Raw genomic sequence first — 20,030 nt, forward strand, 5'->3', positions numbered from 1 at the left:
AAAGAAAACTGGAATTGCTATATATTAATACTAGTCAAATAGACTACAGAACAAAGACTATTACCGGGGATAAAGAAGGTCATTTCATAATAAAGGAATCATTCATCAAGAGGACATAGCAATCCTAAATGTTTAAGCATCTAATAAGAGAGTTTCAAAATACATGAAGCAAAAAGTCATAGAACTGCAAGGAGAAATAGACGGAGCCACAATTATGAAATTTCAATACTTCTCTCTCAATAACTGATACAACAAATAGAGAATCAGCAAGGATATAGTAGACTTGAACAGCACTGTCAACCAGCTAATCCAGAAGGCAGTGTGACCCAGTTGACATTTGTGGAACACTCCACTCAGTAGCGAAATATATAATCTTTTCAAGTGCATACAGAACATTTACCAAGATAGACTATATTCATGACCAGAAAACAAGTCTTCATAAATTTAAACGGGTTCAAGGGATACAAATTATGTTCTCTGACCACAGTTAAAGTAAATGTTGAAACCAATAATAGAATATTCCTTTAGAATTTCTAAATGTTTGAAAGCTATATAATTCAGGAATAACAGATGGGTCAAAGAAGAAATCAAAAGGAAAATTAGAAAGTATTTTGAATTGAAGGATAATGCAAACTGAATGTATCTGAATTTATGAGATGTCACTGAAGTAGCATGTAAGAAGAAATTTGTAGCATTAAATGCCTTTATTGGAAAAGAAGAATGGTCTCAAATTGATGACATCAGCTTCTACTTTAAAAACTAGAAAGAGTAAGTTAATCTGCAATAAACAGAAGAAAGGAAATATTTTAAAAAGATCAAAGCAGAGATCAATGAAATAGATCTCTATTTTCTATTTTCTATTTCAATAGAAATAGAAAACCAATAGAAAAAAATCAATGAACCTAAAAGATGGTTCTTTGAGATGGTCAATTAAATTGATTGACATCTAACCAGGCTGATAAGGGAAAAAAAAAGACACAAATTAACAATATCAATAATGAGAAAGGTGACATAACTACAGAGTCTATTACTATTAAGAGAAAATAATGTTCTAGACAACTTAATTCCTATAAATTCAGCAACTTTTAGAAAATGACAAATTCCTTGAAAGACACGAACTACCAAAGCTTACTCAGGAAGAAATAATTCATTTAAATAACCCTATATAGGAGCCTGGCAGGTCACAGTCCATGGGCTTGCAAGAGTCAGACACGACTGAGCGACTAAATGACAATATCTAGTAAAGAAACTGGAATTATATTAAGAACCTTCCCACAAAGTAAACTCCAGGCCCAAATAGGTTCCATGGTGAATTCCTCCTCCCTGAAATTAAGAAACAATACAAATTCTACACGATTCTTCCAAAATATTAAAGAGGATGGAGTATATTTCAAGTCATTGTGGAGCCAGCATTACCCTGATACTAAAACCAAACAAAGACAACACAAAAAAGAAAATTACAGACCAATATCTCTCATTAACATAGATGTAAAAATCCTCAACGTGCCGGGGTCCTGCCCTGGCTGATCCAGGGTATTCGAAGGAGAGACAGCCTAGGCGACTATTTATATGCTAATTAGAGATATAAGAGTAATAGAATGAGGATAGCTCAGTAGGAAAATTCAGTGGAGAAAAGAGGCTGAGTAGCTTGGTTTATGCGGGAGACCAATAAAACTTCAAGACAAGAAGTTTGCATCACTTACATAGGCCACAGGCGCCCTCTCGAATAGCGGAAGGTGCCTCACCCTAGACACCTTCTCGAGTGGATCTTAGAAGCCCAGGCATAATTAGTAAGCATGGTGGGTTCCGCGCTCCAGATGGAGACTTCAGCCAGAATGTGAAAAGAATGACATGGGGAGACCAAGCGCTGGTGAGCAAGGCCCATAGCTTTATTTTCAACAGGGGTTTTTATACCCTAAGTTACACATAGAGGATAATAGGGGATGCAAAGTCAGCAGTCTTTGATTCTTATCAAAAACCAGGGTTTCTTTCCTGCAGATTTATCGTATACAAATGGTTTAGGTGATTTACATCATCTTCTGGCCAGAAGGCCTACTAACATTTTATGACTCTTGACAAGGACTTATCAACAAAGACTTATGTTCTCTAAGAGTAATTATTTTAAGGTTTGGCGCCATCTTCTGAAGATAAAATTGCATTCCTATAGGGTGGATGTGTAATGGGTTTACAACAAAGGAAAGAATTTATTACCTTAAGGGTCTAAAGTTACTAACACCAAGGCCACTACTTATTTTTTCTATATACCAACTATATTAATTAATACACAGTCAAGCATACAATTCAGGGGATGTGAAAACTTGGCAGCAAGCATTGGCTCATCAATGAAATCTTTTACTAGTTTATTCCGACAGTTTCTAATTCTCTGAGAGGCTCTAAGCTATTTGAATATCTTAAGCTTCCTGTGCCTCTCGAGGCTGGGAGACTAAACAATCCTATGCATAGCTGTAGGAGTCCGGGTAAATTTGTCAGGCGAGTTAGAGAGCCATCTGAGGGGTTTGGATTTAAACACTCCTAATTGCCCAGGAACTTTATTAATTGGAGCTGTAAGTTAACTCTTTGACAGAGAGAGCGAGATGGTGGTAGGGGACAGCCCCCAGTAAAGTCAGAGGTGAGAGCACAAAGCAATAAAGTAGGCAGACTCTGTTTTTTTGGGGGGTAGATGCTCAAGAATATCCGGGCGGACTCCTGAGGCTTGATCCCGCCTTTGCGTATGCCGAGCCTCCTTCCTCATGACCTTTGTCACGAGTGGAATGCCTCACCGGCTTCCGGCATCAATGAAATATTAACAAACCAAACTCAATAATAGTTCAGAAGGATCAGTGTGATTGAGTGGGATTTATTCCAGGGATGCAAAGATGGTTCAACATCCAGAAATCAATCAGTATGATTCTCATTAACAAAATGAAGGATAAAATCTGTATGATCATCTCAATAGATGCAAAAAAAAGCCTTTGACAAGATTCAGCACCCATTTATGATTTTTAAAAAAATCTCAAAAGTGGGTATAAAAGGGATGTATCTCAACATAATAAAGGCCATATGTGACAAATGCACAATTAATATCCTACTCAATAATGAAAAGTTAAATGCTATCTCTAAAATCAGGAACAAGGCAAAGATACCCCTTCTTGCCATTCTTATTCAGCATTGTCTTGAAGCCCTAGATAGAGCAACTAGTCAAGAAAAAGAGAAAAAAGTCATTCAGAATGGAAAGGAAGAAGTAAAACTGTCACCATTTGCAGATGACATTACTTTATGTATAGAAAACCCTAAACACTCCACCAAAAAATTAGAAATAATAGAATTTAGTTGGAAATGGATTTGTTCTCATGGTTTGCTGACTGTTGCATTACCCACAACATCCAGATAAAAGGATAGGGAATCAAGAAGAGGGAGAGCACTGAGGGGAAACGGCTCCCTGGGCCCAGGAGAGCTAGCAGCTTAGGTCCTATTGAGGGACCACCAGCTTCCTCCCATGATCGTGTGGCCTTGATGTTGCTGGGGCGTGAGAAACAGGAAAGCCTGATGTTTATAAATATTCCCAGAAACAGACAGGGATGTGAGCCCAAGCAGGAAAGGCCAGGGAATATAAAAGAGTTGAGGTTTCCTGGCCCAGAAGGCATCACCAGTTGTGCATTACCCTGGAGACCAAGGGAAGCTTTTGGCAGAGCTTCTGTGTTCTTGGGCTCCTGCTGCATAGACGCCTCATGAAAGTATCTAGAGCTAATTAAATCAGGAATTTAAGGTAACCATGTATGTGTGTTAGGGGCTCCTTTCTCACTCCTCCATCCCCAATCTGTAGCCCACCTAAGATGCAGCCTGCTCCTATTCATTTATATTGATATGATCAAATGTCTGTCCCTGCCTTGAAGAGATCTCAAGGCTATTAGCCGATTAAAACTACCTCTGCAAGTCATTCATTCATTAGTTCAAATATTTATTGTGTGCCTACCATGTGTGCTTCTTGTGTAGGCTAGTCCTTGGGGAAAACAGCAATGAACAAAATAGGCTTATATTTCCCATCCTAGAGCTTACATTCTACTGGGCAGGGGAGGTCATAAACAAACAAACTAACGTACTAATTTTTTAGTGATACAGGAGAAGAAAGAAGCAAGATGGGAAGTAGAGAAAGTGATGGGAATAAGGCGTATTTTATTTCAGTGGTCAGGGAATGCTTTGCTGATAAGGTGACATATGAACATAGAAATGAAGAAGCGAGGGGCCTAGTAAAGCAGTTAACTGGGGAAGAGTCCTTCAGGCAGAGGAAACAAGTACAAAGACCCTGAGACCGTCATGCTTGGCTGCGGTGCCCCAGTGAGCCAGGAGGAGAGTGATGAAAAGCAAGGCTGGAGGAGCGCCAGAGTCATGGTGAGGCTTTGTTGTTATTGTTCAGTTGCTAAGTTGTTACAACTCTTTGTGACCCCATGGACTGCAGCACGCCAGGCTTCCCAGTCCTTCACCATCTCCCGGAGTTTGCTCAAACTCATGTCCATTGAGTCGATGATGCCGTCCAATCATCTCATCCTCTGTCATCCCCTTCTCCTCCTGCCCTCAATCTTTCCCAGCATTAGGGTCCTTTCCAGTGAGTTGGCTCTTTGCATCAGGTGGCCAGAGTATTGGAGCTTCAACTGTTGGTGGGGCTTTGGCTTTTACTGAAGTGAGTGAGATGGGAAGCCTTGGAAGGTTTTGAGCCAAGAGCACCTGGATCTGATTTTCATTTTCAAAGGATCTCTTTGGTTGCTATGTTAGAATAGACTGAGGCAGCCAAGGATAGTGACAGGGAGACTAGTCGGGGTATATTACAGTGACAGTGACTCAGACCACAGTGGGAGTAGAGATTACCAGTGGCCACTTTCTAAATGTACTTGGAAGATGAAGATGACAGAATTTACTTACAGACAGTATGGATATAAGAAAAAGAAAGGAGTCAAGGATAGCACTGAGGCTTTTGGCCAGAGCGACTGGGGAGATGGAGTTGCCATGTACAGACTGGAAAGAACAGGCTTGGGGGAAAATCAAGATTTGTATTTCAGTCAAGGTTAAGATGTTCTTAAAACATCCAAATGAGGATGTCAAGTAGGCAGTTGAATAAATTGATGCCATTTGCGTTGTGAAAAATGAAAATGGTGATGGGATCCTTTTCTGATTATACTATATATTACATTGTGATTTTAATTAACTCACTTTCCTTGACTAGCAAGAAATGCCTGAGGCATAACAGATAGTAAATCTAAAAATGACCCAAGGTCAGCTGTGGCCTGTGGTGTGGTGTGCAGGGTGAGAGTTTGGGTGGTGAGGGTGGTGCACACCTTCCGCCATCTAAATACAATGGTTGGAATGGCTGGAGTTTGTCTGTTCATACCCCTCTCTCACTCTATACAGCACCAAGAAGTATGTCAGGCCCTCTATACAACAGTGACAGGCTTGGAAGATATATTTAGTATGTATTAGCAGTTCTTCCCGTTCTTATCATGATTTGTGTGGTGGAGAAATCTCACTTGACACTTGCGTAATGGGGTGCTTGAATGTACGATTGGCAACCCAGAGATGCTCAGGACGAGAGCGACCCGGAATCCCTAGTTTGCCAGGTTGTTAGCAAGGCAGTCGTGTAGGGAGGAGCAGCGGGAGTAGAAAGAGACTGTTAGCCTGAATGATTTGTGAGCCGGGAAAGGAAAAAGTTCAGGTTTCTCTGTAGCATCACTGATTCTTCAGGAAACTTCAGTCATCTCTCCTCTGAGATTAAATTTCTCTCTTCTGAACAATAGTGTTCCTTCCATGACAACAGTTATTGATCCATCAGACCTAATATTGGAATTTAAAGGTGCTCATACATCTTAAGATGAAATGGCAGCCAATAACATTTCTCAGATTGACTTCTTTTCTGTAATTTTTAAAACAGAGCTCAGTGAATTTAGCCCTTGTGTTGAAATTACAGAGATAAATGGCTTACACACAAAAATGGCTGCCTGTCAACTGAAAGTCAAATGGGCCTGTATCCCCTACGATTTATGCTGGGCGAAAACCACTCAACATCCACGTGAGCTGCTGTGTGGTTTGTGTTCTTTTACCATTTCTGCAAACGGATGCATTTTCTAAGTCGTCTTGAAATGGATGCTGCATCCTCCATGAATAATAGCAACACCTGCCATTTATCCGAGTGCTTGTGTGCCGGGCCTTGTGCTGAGGGCCCCACCAGCCTCTCAGCTCACCTGTGCCCACCTTGAGTTTTGGGGTGATGATATTTTTCTCTCCTTTATGTTTTGACATCATCTTGTCATTTACAAAAACTCTGTCACAACTCTTTCTGAGATTGTGGCCTCTCTGAAATCATGGGTGTCTAGAGGGGCTGTCTGGTCCATTTTACAGATGCACGCACTGAACCTCAGGGAAGGTGAGTTCTCTGCTGCAGTTCACATGGCCCATAGAAGGCACAGGAGACTCAGACCTGGATCCTAGTCTGTGCTGCTTCTGCTAAGACTGAGACCCATTCCTCACGGGGAAGGAGGAGACATTTTCAAATTCAAATGTTTGTGCGTGAAGGTTCTTGGGCCAGGTGTAGTGAGCAAGGTTGGCTAGATAAATGGACTCAGCCCAGACACTACTCGAATTGCTGTTCACTCCCTCTGCTGAAGGTAACAGATGCTTGTCCAGGAGCAGATAAATTGCCCTCAGTGAAAGTGGTTACAGAGATGGGTTTGATTTCTAAGTGGTATTGGCCTCGCAGGAATTTAAGGAAAAAGAGAATAATGACTGGAAGATAAAGGCAATTATCAATTCTCTCCCTTCATTAAGATGCTATCGAGGGCAGCATGATGATAAGACAGGCAAAGCAGCTCATTTAGGAGCACCATTACAGAGACTAGAATGGAACTCCCACCTGGTTATAAGCCTCTTTCTCCACACCTTTTCTAGGGGATGAATTCAACAGTACTGCCACCCACCTCCAACCTGAAATCTTCCTGGTAGAGAATGTTAACAATTTAGCATTCTGTAGATTTTTCATTTGCTTATATAACATATATAGACATAGCAAGAGCTTTGGGGGTTTTTGTTTTGGGGTTTTCCCCCCACAAAAATGTGGTCGCACTATATGTATTTTATTCTACATGTACTTTTTCACTATGGTCACATCTCCAAGACATTTCTAATAGACATTTCTAATACCTGAGTAATATTACTCAGGAATCTCATCAATTCAACCATTTCTCTGTTGACAGGCATACAGGTTGTTTCCATTCTGGAAATCTAGGCAAAAACATCCTTGAACATGTTGCCTTCAGTTTGGTTCCTTCTTTTCTCCTTTCATGAATCATGAAGAATCTTGACATTAAAGCCCTTTTCCTCCTTAACCATGTTCACCTGGCATTTGCCATCTAAGGGGAGGTGTGGTCCTTATGATTTGTTATTTCATGCTGACAGTTCCAGGCATCTTGACCTCCCATACTGCATTGATAACGAGAGTTCCTCCTTCCTGCTGTCAGTCCATGTTTAAAGTTTGAGTGCTTGGTACACACTGCATGTTATATTTGCAGAAGGATCAGTTTTAGCATGTAGGAGAACTGAGTGAAGAAACTGTTGGATTTTGCTGTGTACTTAAAAAAATTTTTTTTGTTATTGTTGTTGTTTTTACACCTATCTCAAAACTAGATCTGATCTGAGCAAAGGGTTTTCTAAAATGTGAGTTCAAAGGGAGAAGCCAAAACTGCACAAACCAAGATCTTTAAATATTGCTTGTATTTGAAGTCTCTGGGGCAGGTTCGGTTCAGTTCAGTTCAATTGCTCAGTCGTGTCCAACTCTTTGCGACCCCATGAATCACAGCACACCAGGCCTCCCTGTCCAACACCAACTCCCGGATTTCACTCAAACTCATGTCCATCAAGTCGGTGATGCTATCCAGCCATCTCATCCTCTGTCCCCTTCTCCTCCTGCCCCAATCCTTCCCAGCATCAGGGTCTTTTCCAATGAGTCAACTCTTCACATGAGGTGGCCAAAGTATTGGAGTTTCAGCTTCAGCATCAGTCCTTCCAATGAACACCCAGGGCTGATCTTCTTTAGAATGGACTGGTTGGATCTCCTTGCAGTCCAAGGGACTCTCAAGAGTCTTCTCCAACACCACAGTTCAAAAGCATCAATTCTTCGGCACTCAGCCTTCTTCACAGTCCAACTCTCACATCCATACATGACCACTGGAAAAACGATAGCCTTGACTAGACAGACTTTTGTTGGTAAGATAATATCTCTGCTTTTGAATATGCTATCTAGGTTGGTCATAACTTTCCTTCCAATGAGTAAGTGTCTTTTAATTTCATGGCTGCAATCACCATCTTCAGTGATTTTGGAGCTCAAAAAAATAAAGTCTGACACTGTTTCCACTGTCTCCCCATCTATTTGCCATGAAGTGATGGGACCGGATGCCATGATCTTCGTTTTCTGAATGTTGAGCTTTAAGCCAACTTTTTCACTCTCCTCTTTCACTTTCATCAAGAGGCTTTTTAGTTCCTCTTCACTTTCTGCCATAAGGGTGGTATCATCTGCATATCTGAGGTTATTGATATTTCTCCCAGCAATCTTGATTCCAGCTTGTGCTTCTTCCAGCCCAGCATTTCTCATGATGTACTCTGCATAGAAGTTAAATAAGCAGGGTGACAATATACAGCCTTGACATACTCCTTTTCCTATTTGGAACCAGTCTGTTGTTCCATGTCCAGTTCTAACTATTGCTTCCTGACCTGCATATAGGTTTCTCAAGAGGCAGGTCAGGTGGTCTGGTATTCCCATCTCTTTCAGAATTTCCCACAGTTTATTGTGATCCACACAGTCAAAGGCTTTGGCATAGTCAATAATAAAGCAGAAATATATTTTTTTCTGGAACCCTCTTGCTTTTTGCATGATCCATCAGATGTTGGCAATTTGATCTCTGGTTCCTTTGCCTTTTCTAAAACCAGCTTGAACATCTGGAAGTTCATGGTTCACGTACTGCTGAAGCCTGGCTTGGAGAATTTTGAGCATTACTTTACTCGCGTATGAGATAAGTGCAATTGTGTGGTAGTTTGAGCATTCTTTGAGATTGTCTTTCTTTGGGATTGAAATGAAAACTGACCTTTTCCAGTCCTGTGGCTACTGCTGAGTTTTCCAAATTTGCTGGCATATTGAGTGCAGCACTTTCACAGCATCATCTTTCAGGATTTGAAATAGCTCAACTGGAATTCCATCACCTCCACTAGCTTTGTTCATAGTGATGCTTTCTAAGGCCCACTTGACTTCACATTCCAGGATGCCTGGCTCTAGGTGAGTGATCACACCATCGTGATTATCTGGGTCGTGAAGCTCTTTTTTGTACAGTTCTTCTGTGTATTCTTGCCACCTTTTCTTAATATCTTCTGCTTCTGTTAGGTCCATACCATTTCTGTCCTTTATCGAACCCATCTTTGCATGAAATGTTCCCTTGGTATCTCTCATTTTCTTGAAGAGATCTCTAGTCTTTCCCATTCTGTTGTTTTCCTCTATTTCCTCTACTTCTGGGGCAGGTTAGGTGGGCACAAAGCTGGTGATGAACTGGTGGTTTATAGGTGCCTAATTAATACTAATAACTTTTGTGATTCTCTAAACTGTTGAGAGGAGGGAAGAGCAGGTGGGTTCTGCAAAGCCTGCCTTGAATGGAAAAGGACCTTTATAAAGTAGTCAGCCTCGGCACATGTTGTCACACTCATTTTCCAGCTCCTCTGCTTCCAGCCAGACTGTGTTAAAGAGAAACGCACCCCTGTCTTATCCCCCGCAGAGTGAGAGAGGAGGGCTGGGGAGCCAAGCCCCTGCTGCGGAGGGAAGGCTTGCTGTCAGTGTGGGGAGAGGCCACAGACCTGTGTCTGGAGGGATGATGAGGATGCAGGGCAGGAGCTTTGCACACTCCGCCCACTAAGACCCAGTTTCTTCCTTTTGTTCCAGAGCCTGGAGCTATTTATAACTTTCACAAAGCTTCTTGGGGGCTCCAGAGCCCATAAGACAAGTCTTTCTGAGACTGTTGTATTATAAGGGACTGTCTTCTACATACAAAGTAGAGAAGGGAGAATTTCAGAGTTTTAAAGCTAAACTGTGTGCTGGAAAATGACCTACACTGTGGCCTCAGGGAGGTGGGAAATCAGTTTTCTGAGCCAGATGCTGTACCAGGTGCATTCACATATGGTATCTCTTTTATTCCTTGGGACAGCCTTAATTAGGAAGGAGTTATATCCCTATTTTATCCATGTGGAAACAGGCTTAGGGAGGCCATTACCTTCGCAAAGTGACCCACTGCTAAGTATATAAGGTGAGATTTGAACCCAGATTTGAGGGTCTCTTCAGCTTATGCCCCTTCCCTTACAACACCTGCAGTTTCCTCCTTAGAAAGTACCCACTATTTGATATATGGGTTTGCTGTCTCACTCTGTGACCCTGGGAGGGTCCCTCCCTATTATGGGCCTCAGTTTCCTCATCTGCAAAACTAAATGCAAACAGGATGAGGTTCAGGCCCTTCCAGCCTTCATATTCAGTTCTTCTCATTGACTTTTCACACTGAAGCTGTGCACATAGCCTGGAAGCAATGCCTTTGCCTTGTTCTCAATCCCGAAAGATGCTGTCTTCTACCACCCCCAGAACATACAAATCAGCTCTCAACAAGCCTCATCTAGACATCTGTTTGGTGGAGGAAGGCATGTTGGGTTAGCTGCCATGAGAAATGGCTAAAATGTTGCCCATTTCTAGAAGAAGATTGTTTATCTAAGAGTACAAGCACTGGGAACTTTCAAACAATAGAGTTACTCCACAGGATTTTCTAAATGATCATTCCTTTAAAAAAAGACTCACCCTTGTAATCATTGAAGAACAGTTTGCTGTCTGTAGTGCACAGAGCATAGTGGTGGTGAAATGCTGTGGTCTACAGGTAATTTTCCTGATGTCAAGGTAGCCCAGTTGGCACAGTATTGATAAGGCATTGCTAATCATATGAAACAGTAACCATGTGCCCCAGCAGTCTTAGTGTCCATGCTCTGGAAGTCCAAATCTCCATATTCATGATTTTTCTGGAGAAATTAGAAATCTTAATTCTAAAAGAGTCCATTCTTTTCAAAGTTATAAAGAAGAATTAAGAACACTTCATCTAGTTCTAGTACAATGTCTGGCTGCTTGTTTTTTACTCCAGGGAATAGACTTTTTACTGGCTGCACAGTTACTTCAGTTAATGGGGACTCCTCTGCAAGGAGACAAGGGCAATAAAGGGAAGCGGGAATGTGGAAAAAGCCAGCTAGGCTCTCCAGGAGGAGCAGGGGAAGCTGTGGCACTGCCACGTCTCTCAGGGCCTGAAATAGGAAGGACTTTCTAAACCCAACCACCAGGTTTTCTTAAGATCTCAGCAGCAGAAATTTCTGGATCCCTTTATTAAGAAGCCTTAGCTTTTCTCCATGTAGCTCTGTGTCTGCTCCTCTCATTATCTCTGGGACTGCCTTTCTATATATCAAGGTTGTATACCAAAGAAAGAGAATTTGATTGACCTGGTGAACCCCAATTGGACACAGATTTCTTGCTAAACCATCAACCACAGACAAGTCAATGGATTAGCTGCCCTTGGGTCCAGGCTCTGCTTCTGCCTCTAGGCAGTGGATAGTGTCCAGTGTTAGGGAGTTAAATGTTTTTATTTTATTTTTAATTGGAGGATAATTACTTACAATAATGTGTTGGTTTCTGCGATACATCCACATGAATCAACCATAGGTATACATATGTCCCCTCCCTCCTGAACTTCCCTCCCAGCCCTTACCCCATACCACCCCTCTAGGCTGTCATGGAGCACCGAGTTTGGGTTCCCTGCATCCTACAGCAGCTTCCCATGGCTGTGTATTTTACCTATGGTCATGCACGTGTTTCAGCTGCTCTCTCAAATCATCCCGCCCTCTCCTTCCCCTACTGTGTGCACAAGTCTGTTCTCTACGTCTGTCTCTCCTTTGCTGCCCTGCAAATATATGGGGTTTTTTTAAATATAGTTCCCTTCAGAATGATTGGATTGTTCTTTTTCAAGGTTGACTTGAAGAAATTTTTGAAATGCTTCCCTTTGATTTTGATTTCTTTTTTTTTTTTTTAATTCTAGTGCTCCAGCATTAAGCCCTGAGGGTGCATCTTAAGGGCCAGTATATTAGATTCATCTGCACGCCCAAGGGCTCAGAAGCCTTTGCTGCTGCTGCTTCTGCTAAGTCGCTTCAGTCGTGTCTGACTCTGTGCGATCCCATAGACAGCAGCCCACCAGGCTTCCCCGTCCCTGAGATTCTCCAGGCAAGAACACTGGAGTGGGTTGCCATTTCCTTCTCCAGTGCATGAAAGTGAAAAGTGAAAGTGAAGTCTCTCAGTCGTGTCCGACTCTAGCTACCCCATGGACTGCAGCGTACCAGGCTTCTCCGTCCATGGGATCTTCCAGGCAAAAGTACTAGAGTAGGGTGCCATTGCCTTCTCCTTTAGGGAATATCAAACTGGGGGCTGCTCAGTCATAAATGAGTCCTCTCACTGCCTCCCATTCCCCTCCACAGCCCTCTGTCCAGGCCACTTTCTCCTAGTCAGTGAGTGAGCAAAGTTCTCTTTCTGCAGCAGGAGAGTGGCTGCCCCCTTCAGGTCAGAGAGGATACCTCGGACCGGTTTCTGCTTCTGTCCTTCAAAAGCCATCCTGAGGTCCACAACAGATGCATGTGGCTGACGGGGCTTAGAGATTATTTAGCTACATAAGCAAGAGTCTTATATTGGGTTGGCAAAAAATTCATTTGGTTTTAAGTAAAAATAAAAGACACATTTTTCATTATCATCAAGAAGTGTATTGAACAACATATTTCCTAACTGAACAAACTTTTTGGCCAACCCAATAGTTACAACTGTTGCTGCTGCTAAGTCACCTCAGTCGTGTCTGACTCTGTGTGACCCCATAGACGGCAGCCCACCAGGCTCCTCCGTCCCTGGGATTCTCCAAGCAAGAACACTGGAGTGGGTTGCCATTTCCTTCTCCAATGCATGAAAGTGAAAAGTGAAGGTGAAGTCACTCAGTCGTGTCCGACTCCTAGCAACCCCATGGACTGCAGCCTACCAGGCTCCTCTGTCCATGGGATTTTCCAGGCAAGGGTACTGGAGTGGGGTGCCATTGCATTCTCCAGTTAGAACTGACAGAAGCTGAACTCAAACTGATTGAAGAAAAAACAGTGTATTGACTTGTGTAACTGGAAAGGCTAGGAGTAGACCTTGGCTTCAGCCATCGCTGGATCTAGGTCCCTAAATGATGCCAGCAGGAACCTCTCTTGGCTCTGTTTTCTGTTCTGCTAAGGAGGAGCCTGGTGGGCTGCAGTCCTTGGGGTCGCTAAGGGTCGGACATGACTGAGCGACTTCACTTTCACTTTTCACTTTCAGGCATTGGAGAAGGAAATGGCAACCCACTCCAGTGTTCTTGCCTGGAGAATCTCAGGGACGGGGGAGCCTGGTGGGCTATTGTCTATGGGGTCGCACAGAGTCGGACACGACTGAAGCGACTTAGCAGCAGCAACTTCATTTTAACATAGGGAACAGACTGTATGGTGGCCTCAAGACTTCCATCCTTCCATGTTCATTTACAGGAAAAAAAAAAAAACCTTCCCTTTCTCCCAGCTGTCTCAGCCACAGTTTGTTCTGGTTTGTGAGTTCCCACCCCTCAAACAACCACGGGGCTTGGGAGCTGCAGTTGGCTGAGCCAGGCCCTCTTGCCCACCCTCAAGGCAAGACAAGGACTTCTCTCAAACCCTGTGGAATCACAGGGTGGGAGATTCCCCAAGGGAAATCAGGATGCTCTTACCAAAAGAAGGAGAAGGAGTACAGAGCAGGCATGTCAGACTTACTCTTTGTCCAGCTCCCTTATCAACATAAGAGGAACTTGGTATCGGCAAGAAGTGACTTGCCTATCTTGCCAGAAGATCTGGTTTCTGGCAGAGCAGAAACCAGAAGCCCGGACTTCAGTCTCCTACTTAGTTTCCTCAACTTTTGTTTTTTAGTCTCTTCATTCTCCTTTTTGTCTGTGCGATTAATAGTATACTATCCCTGTAAAAATATTTACGTACACGGGGCAGATGGCTTTAAATCTCGGCTCCAGCCACTACCAACTGTTTCACCTCTCTGCCTTGTTTCCTCCTCGTTGTAATGGGAATAATGATATTCCCATCATTGCCATAATGATGCTCTACCTTGTAAGAGCATTGTGACAATTAAATAATTAAAGCATATAAAGTGCTTACAACCTTGCCTGACATAATGAAAACCCTTAGCAGATATAGTGCATTATCATCATTGTCATCTTCTACCTTATTTTTAACTGCTATCAGTACTCTATAGTTTGAGTTTTTCATCACTTATTTAATATGCCCCCACTGATGGACATTCACTTTGTTTCTGCTCTCTTCACCATTTCAAAGTGTGTTAGGGAACACCCCTGAGCATGCCTCTTTGTTCTCATGCTGGCATGTCTAACTAAACTTTGTCCTGTCAGGACTGGGGCCTCATTAGACTGTGAATCAAATGACGGAAGAAGTGCTTGGGCAAGGGGTGGGATATTTTGCACTCAGCTCATAGTCATCAGGTTTGAAACGCACAGGGACCTCTTCCTCTATGGTGTCTTCTGAGACCAGAAATACTGAGCCATGAGGGCACCACCACTGATGTCGTGTGACGTAAGTGTCACATGTCCCTGCTTTGACCCTTCATGAGGGCATCGCTCTGCCCTCGCCTGCCCCCAGGGGGCCACGCTGTATCTGGGAGCCCACGGGGACCTAGAGCCATCAAGTCAGTGTGCCGTGTGCCATGTTGTAGAAGCTAATATGTGTTCAGAGAAGAGCACTGAGGAAGATACGCCCTGAATGTTGCAGAGAGGTCAGCCCCTGGCGTCAGGATGTTGCCAGCCTTAGCAGTTGTCTTTTAGCCTTTCTGTGTTTTCCAGCTTCTCATTCTGAGCAGTTACCACTTTTGTCATCAGGAAAGATATTGTAAGCATTATTTTAGGTACATACACTCTAGATTTGAGGTTTGGGCCCAAGTTACTTTCCTCTCAGGGCTCCATATTCCCCAGGTGAAGAAGGGGGTTAGCACTGCCCAGTTTGTCTCCCTCCCAGGGGTTGATACAGCTTGGAGACGAGAGAAAGGAGGGTGTTCTGTAAACCCTCAGGCATGATGAACCAGGGGAAGGCAGAGATTATTACTGTCTTGTCAGAGCCAAAACCAGCCTCTGCATTGGGAGCAGTGCCCTGGCTTCCCCTTGCCAGAGACCACTCTCTGAAGGCCGTCAGGTGAAGGGTACTTCCTGTTTATCACACACAAAAGGACCGGATGTCCTCTACCATCCAGTGTTGAGATCCCTAAGACACAACACGCAGACAGGTCTTAAAGGGGACAAGTAAGGTGGGGACGTCACAGGATGGCCTTCTCTCCTCCTCCCTGCCACCCCCATTCCCCCTCCGTCTGCTGCAATCTGAGGAGAACTGGGGCTTCTCCCATGAACTCCCAGCAGGGAGGTGGCCTGTGGGCAAGTCTGTGGAACCATGTTTTCTGCGGGATACTGGAGAGATTCATTTCAACATGTCACATAATTTTCTATTTAAACCAAGAAACTCTACTAAACTGGGACCAAACTAATGATGAGTGCCCATGCCGAAATGCCGTTTTGTGTTTATTTAGTAAATAAATAAGTAAGTGAAAAGAGGAAGGAGAAAAAGAGTAAACCACCCCTCCCCCCCAAAAAAAGCACATGGTCAAGTCTGAGCCTTTTTTTAAGTTCCGAATAATCTTTGATTCCAAGATTGGGTTAAATTAGAAGTGAATTTAGTCTGTTATGGCTCTGTCTACTTCCTTTAGTATATGATGGTGTGTCTACCCATAGGCTGTGGGGCCCAACTCTGGGGTTCAAGAAAGCCAGGGCTCTCTGCTGAGTAACAGCTCTATTGTATTTCTCTCCATGGACTCCAGCGGTTTATTACAGCTAACCCCCCTTCCAACCCTGCTTCAATCGAGTGAGCCTCCTGTGAAATTGGATGGAAGGCAGGAACTTTTGTAGAAAACTAGATAGCGCCTTTCTTGGCCACAGAGGATTCAGACAAATTAACCGAAAGGGCTTTTTAAGAAGAGATGCTTTCCTTTATTGGTGAAAGCCAACATAATGAAGTTGAAGAAGGTTCCCCCAGAAGGCTGGCTGAAATGATCAAAGGGGTTAGAGAAGTGGGGGAAGGGGTGGAGGAAGGCTGTGTGGGGCCTCGAAAAAAGCAGTCCAGCCAGATGGATGAACAGGAAGAGGTATAAAAGAAGTCAGGAGATTGCAAGTAGAAAGAAAAACTGGCCTGTTCATCAAAACTGGACTGCCAGAATTAGGGGCACCCTGTCCATGCAGCTGAAACTGGGCTCACAGCCAAACACCACAAGGTCAGTCCTGCCCCATCCCACCTCCTAGCTTCCCTTGATGCCTCTAGGAGAGGTAGGATTTAAAGCTGAGGAGACAGTTGACCCTGACCTGTTTTTTCCTCCCAACGCTTCTTTCTGAAAATTATCAAACATACGGAAAGCTTGAAAGAATTGCACATGGGACACTCAGTTTTCTCCTGACTAGATTCTGTGATTAACCTTCCTCTAGTGATTTTATCACATACACATTCATCCCTCTCTCCATCCACCAGCCCCTTTACTGTCTATTTATTTGTGTATTTTTGGTCGCGCTGGGTTTTTGTTGCTGTGTGTGGGCTTTTATTAGTCGCAATGAGTAGGGGATAATCTGCAGTTGCGGCGTGCAGGCTTCTCATTGCAGCAGCTTCTCTTATTGTGGAGCACAGGCTCTAAGGCACACGGGCTCAGTAGTTGTGGTGCACAGGCCTAGTCGCCTCGTGGCATATGAGATCTTCCCAGACCAGGGATTGAACCCATGTCCCCTGCATTGGCAGGTGGATTCTTAACCACTGGACCACCAGTACGTTGCAAGGAGATCTGGGCTTATTTAGACAGTGGATTACAGTGGCATACGAAAGGAGATATTTTCTTGTTATGTTCATTGTCCCAGATGTCACAAGTTTCCCAAAAAAAACTTCTTAGCAGCCTTGTGGAACCCCCTTGCATGAAGCCTTTTACATCTGGGCTCCCAACTTCTACCTGTTATGCCAGAGACCTGGCTCAAGGTGGATAGTTTTGTCATTTCCTCTGGGCCTGCCTGGTCTTCAGCTCCTCTTTTCTGGGCCCTGGGAAAATCTCTAATATCTCTATTGAAATATACCCCAACAATGAAAAGAAACGAAAGACGAAAAGATTCTTAAATTTTCTATCATCATGTTGTTAGCAATAATATTGGTATTGTTTGCCTAAAACTATTATTATATTATAGGGGAAAATAGCCTAGTAATGTTGATGCTAAGAGCCCTGATTTTTAGCAAAAGAGTTAAAATGTAAAAGCAGACAAAAGCCTAAGAAAACTCCAGACCAGTTTCCCTTATAAATATAGATGTAAAAATCCTTAACAAAATACTAGCAAACCAATACATAAGGATTATTTAAGCAACTTGTAAGGATTATACACCATGACTAAGTAGAATTTTATTTATTTCTGACTGTGCTGGGTCTTCTTTGCTACACACTACAACCCGTGAAGAGGCTGCCAGAATATTCTCATCAAGTCAGGTCAAGCCTCTAGCTCTCACTACCAGTTTACAGGAGCCAACATGGGGCAGACAGAGGAACATGTTGAGAGACACCACAGCAATGCAGAAAGCAAAATGCAGACTGTGGAAAATACTCTAGGACAGATGACCGGGTTTCCTAAACAAAATAAATGGTAAGGGGAAAAGAGACTAGGAGACACATCAGCTAAAGGCATTGGGTCAGCCTTGTCTTGATCCTGGTTTTTAACAACCAGCTTTAAAAAGATACAGAAAAGTCAGAGAAGTTTGAACTTCAGCTAGATATTTTCTGATACTAAGTAACTGCGTTAAATCCTTGGAGTGTTACTGTATGAAAGGCCCACAGGAGCAGGGTCTTCCACCCTCAGGCTTACCATAGGGCTGGTGGAGAGCAAAGGAGACCCAGTTTATTCTTCCAAGTTCATGGATACATGGTTTTTCCTCCATGGAGGAGAACGTGCAAGGGGTGGGGAAAGAGGCAAGAGTACCATCTAAGGGCTGTCCTTCACATGGAATCGTGAAGATGAACAAGCATGTTCCTATCACAACTGAGGCATGAACAAGTTCATGCATGTAAACACCAAACTCCAGTGCTCCTTCACCACTGGGAGTTGTTGCTTTGTAACTGTTCATGTACAGAGCTAGGGGGATCTTGTGTGTGTATATATCTATGTGAGTGTACGCGGGTGTGTTTATGTGTGCTGGGGTCCCAAGTAGAAGACAGTTCTGAAGTGACGGTGGTGTCCCCAGCTTTCACTCAATCCCTAGGGGCTGGAGCAGAAGTAGGAATTGCAGTTAGCTGAACTATATGCCTGAGTTCTCTGGGCAGCGTGAGAGCTGAACCTGTCCTCTTCACCTCCTGTGTATCCCTCTAGCTGCAAAAGCAAACGCTACCTGGAGACGCTGCCCAACACCAGCATCATCATCCCCTTCCACAATGAGGGCTGGTCCTCCCTCCTGCGCACCGTCCACAGCGTGCTGAACCGCTCACCCCCGGAGCTGATCGCCGAGATTGTGCTCGTGGATGACTTCAGTGACCGAGGTAGGGCCCCTTTCACCCAGCTTCCCACCTCCATGCTCTGTTCAGTGACTTGCCAAAGGGATGGCAGGTTTTCCTTTCTTCAGCAGCACTAGCATATGGGCCATGTGTACTGATACTTGCTCCATGCCAGGCCATGAACCTGGCACTGAACACACGTTATCTCAGTCTGGGACTAACTTCATGGGACTAACTGAGATGTAGTTACCAGTCACCATGAAGTGGATTCTGTTTTTATTCTGTTTGTATCAATGTAAAAAATGCATTAAACTGCAAGTAACAGAGAACTTTAGCTAACAGCTCAAAAAAGGGGGTTATTCATTTATTCATTCATCTCATAAAACAGTCCAGGGTTGGCATAGCTACTCAAGTCTTTCATTGGAGAACAAGACTTATTCTATCTTCCTGCTTCCTCATCCTTATCCTCATGGTCATAAAATAGCTGCTATACTTCTGGGAAGTCTACCTTTCAGGCAAGAAGATGGAGGAAGGGCAAAGAGAACAAAACCTCTTCCTTTGAAGATTTTGCGTTCTTATTCAGAATGCAAAGTCTCCCAGTGATTCTGAGCCAGAACTGACATTTGGGCATCCATATCTGCAAGGGGGTGGCTGGAAAGGTGAGTGTTCTGATTTGGGGCCTCTTTATGGTAGAGATAGGAAAAAGAGAAGTGAATTAGAGAAGGCATCAGGTAACCCACCTACAGTATCTGCCACCCCATTTTACAGATGTGAAAACTGAGACTCAGAGAGGTTAAGTGACTTGCCCTTGGTCACACAGCTCTTGGGTGGTGATACAGTGAACAAACCATGTCTTCCTGGCCCTAAGCACGTTATCTTAACCTCTGGGCCACACTGTAGAGCCTCTTCGCTGAGTCTCACCCATGGGTTTGTGAGACACAGAGGGGGAGCCACAAGTGAAATCCAAGAAGAATTTGTCCTTCAGCCCATGGTCTTAAGCTTATTCTTTGCATCAGAGCTTTTACCACTTGCAGTAAAATCAAGCAAAGCCCTTTCCTTTTCTCACCTTTTAGTAGAGGCACTAATAAGTAGTGAAGAGGAGCCTCAGGACATTCTAGAATAATCAAAACTTGAGTTTCTTGTGCCCCATTTTAATACTGCACGCCTAATTACCTGGCACATGTGTATGTGTGTGCATGTATACATACTCAAACATATACACATCTTACATTCAGTTCTTATTACCTTTAATTCTCCCCTCACTCTTGACATACACTCATTCTCAGGGGACCTTTACTTTTCCTCCTTTGATCTTATCACAGCAGAATTAAAATACCAA

At 43.5% G+C, this 20,030-nt stretch overlaps 1 protein-coding gene across 2 annotated transcripts in view; it reads left to right on the forward strand.

Moving 5' to 3' along the window:
• Window positions 1-20,030, forward strand: part of GALNT10 (polypeptide N-acetylgalactosaminyltransferase 10) — a 226,110-nt gene that overhangs the window by 110,022 nt on the left and 96,058 nt on the right. For both annotated transcript variants that reach the window (XM_015472331.3, XM_024995264.2), the window contains exon 4: window positions 18,570-18,736. In XM_015472331.3, coding sequence (XP_015327817.2) covers window positions 18,570-18,736 — 167 coding nt within the window. The remainder of the gene's footprint in view (window positions 1-18,569; window positions 18,737-20,030) is intronic.

Source organism: Bos taurus, chromosome 7 (genome assembly GCF_002263795.3).
Source record: "Bos taurus isolate L1 Dominette 01449 registration number 42190680 breed Hereford chromosome 7, ARS-UCD2.0, whole genome shotgun sequence".
Taxonomy (NCBI): Eukaryota; Metazoa; Chordata; class Mammalia; order Artiodactyla; family Bovidae; genus Bos; species Bos taurus.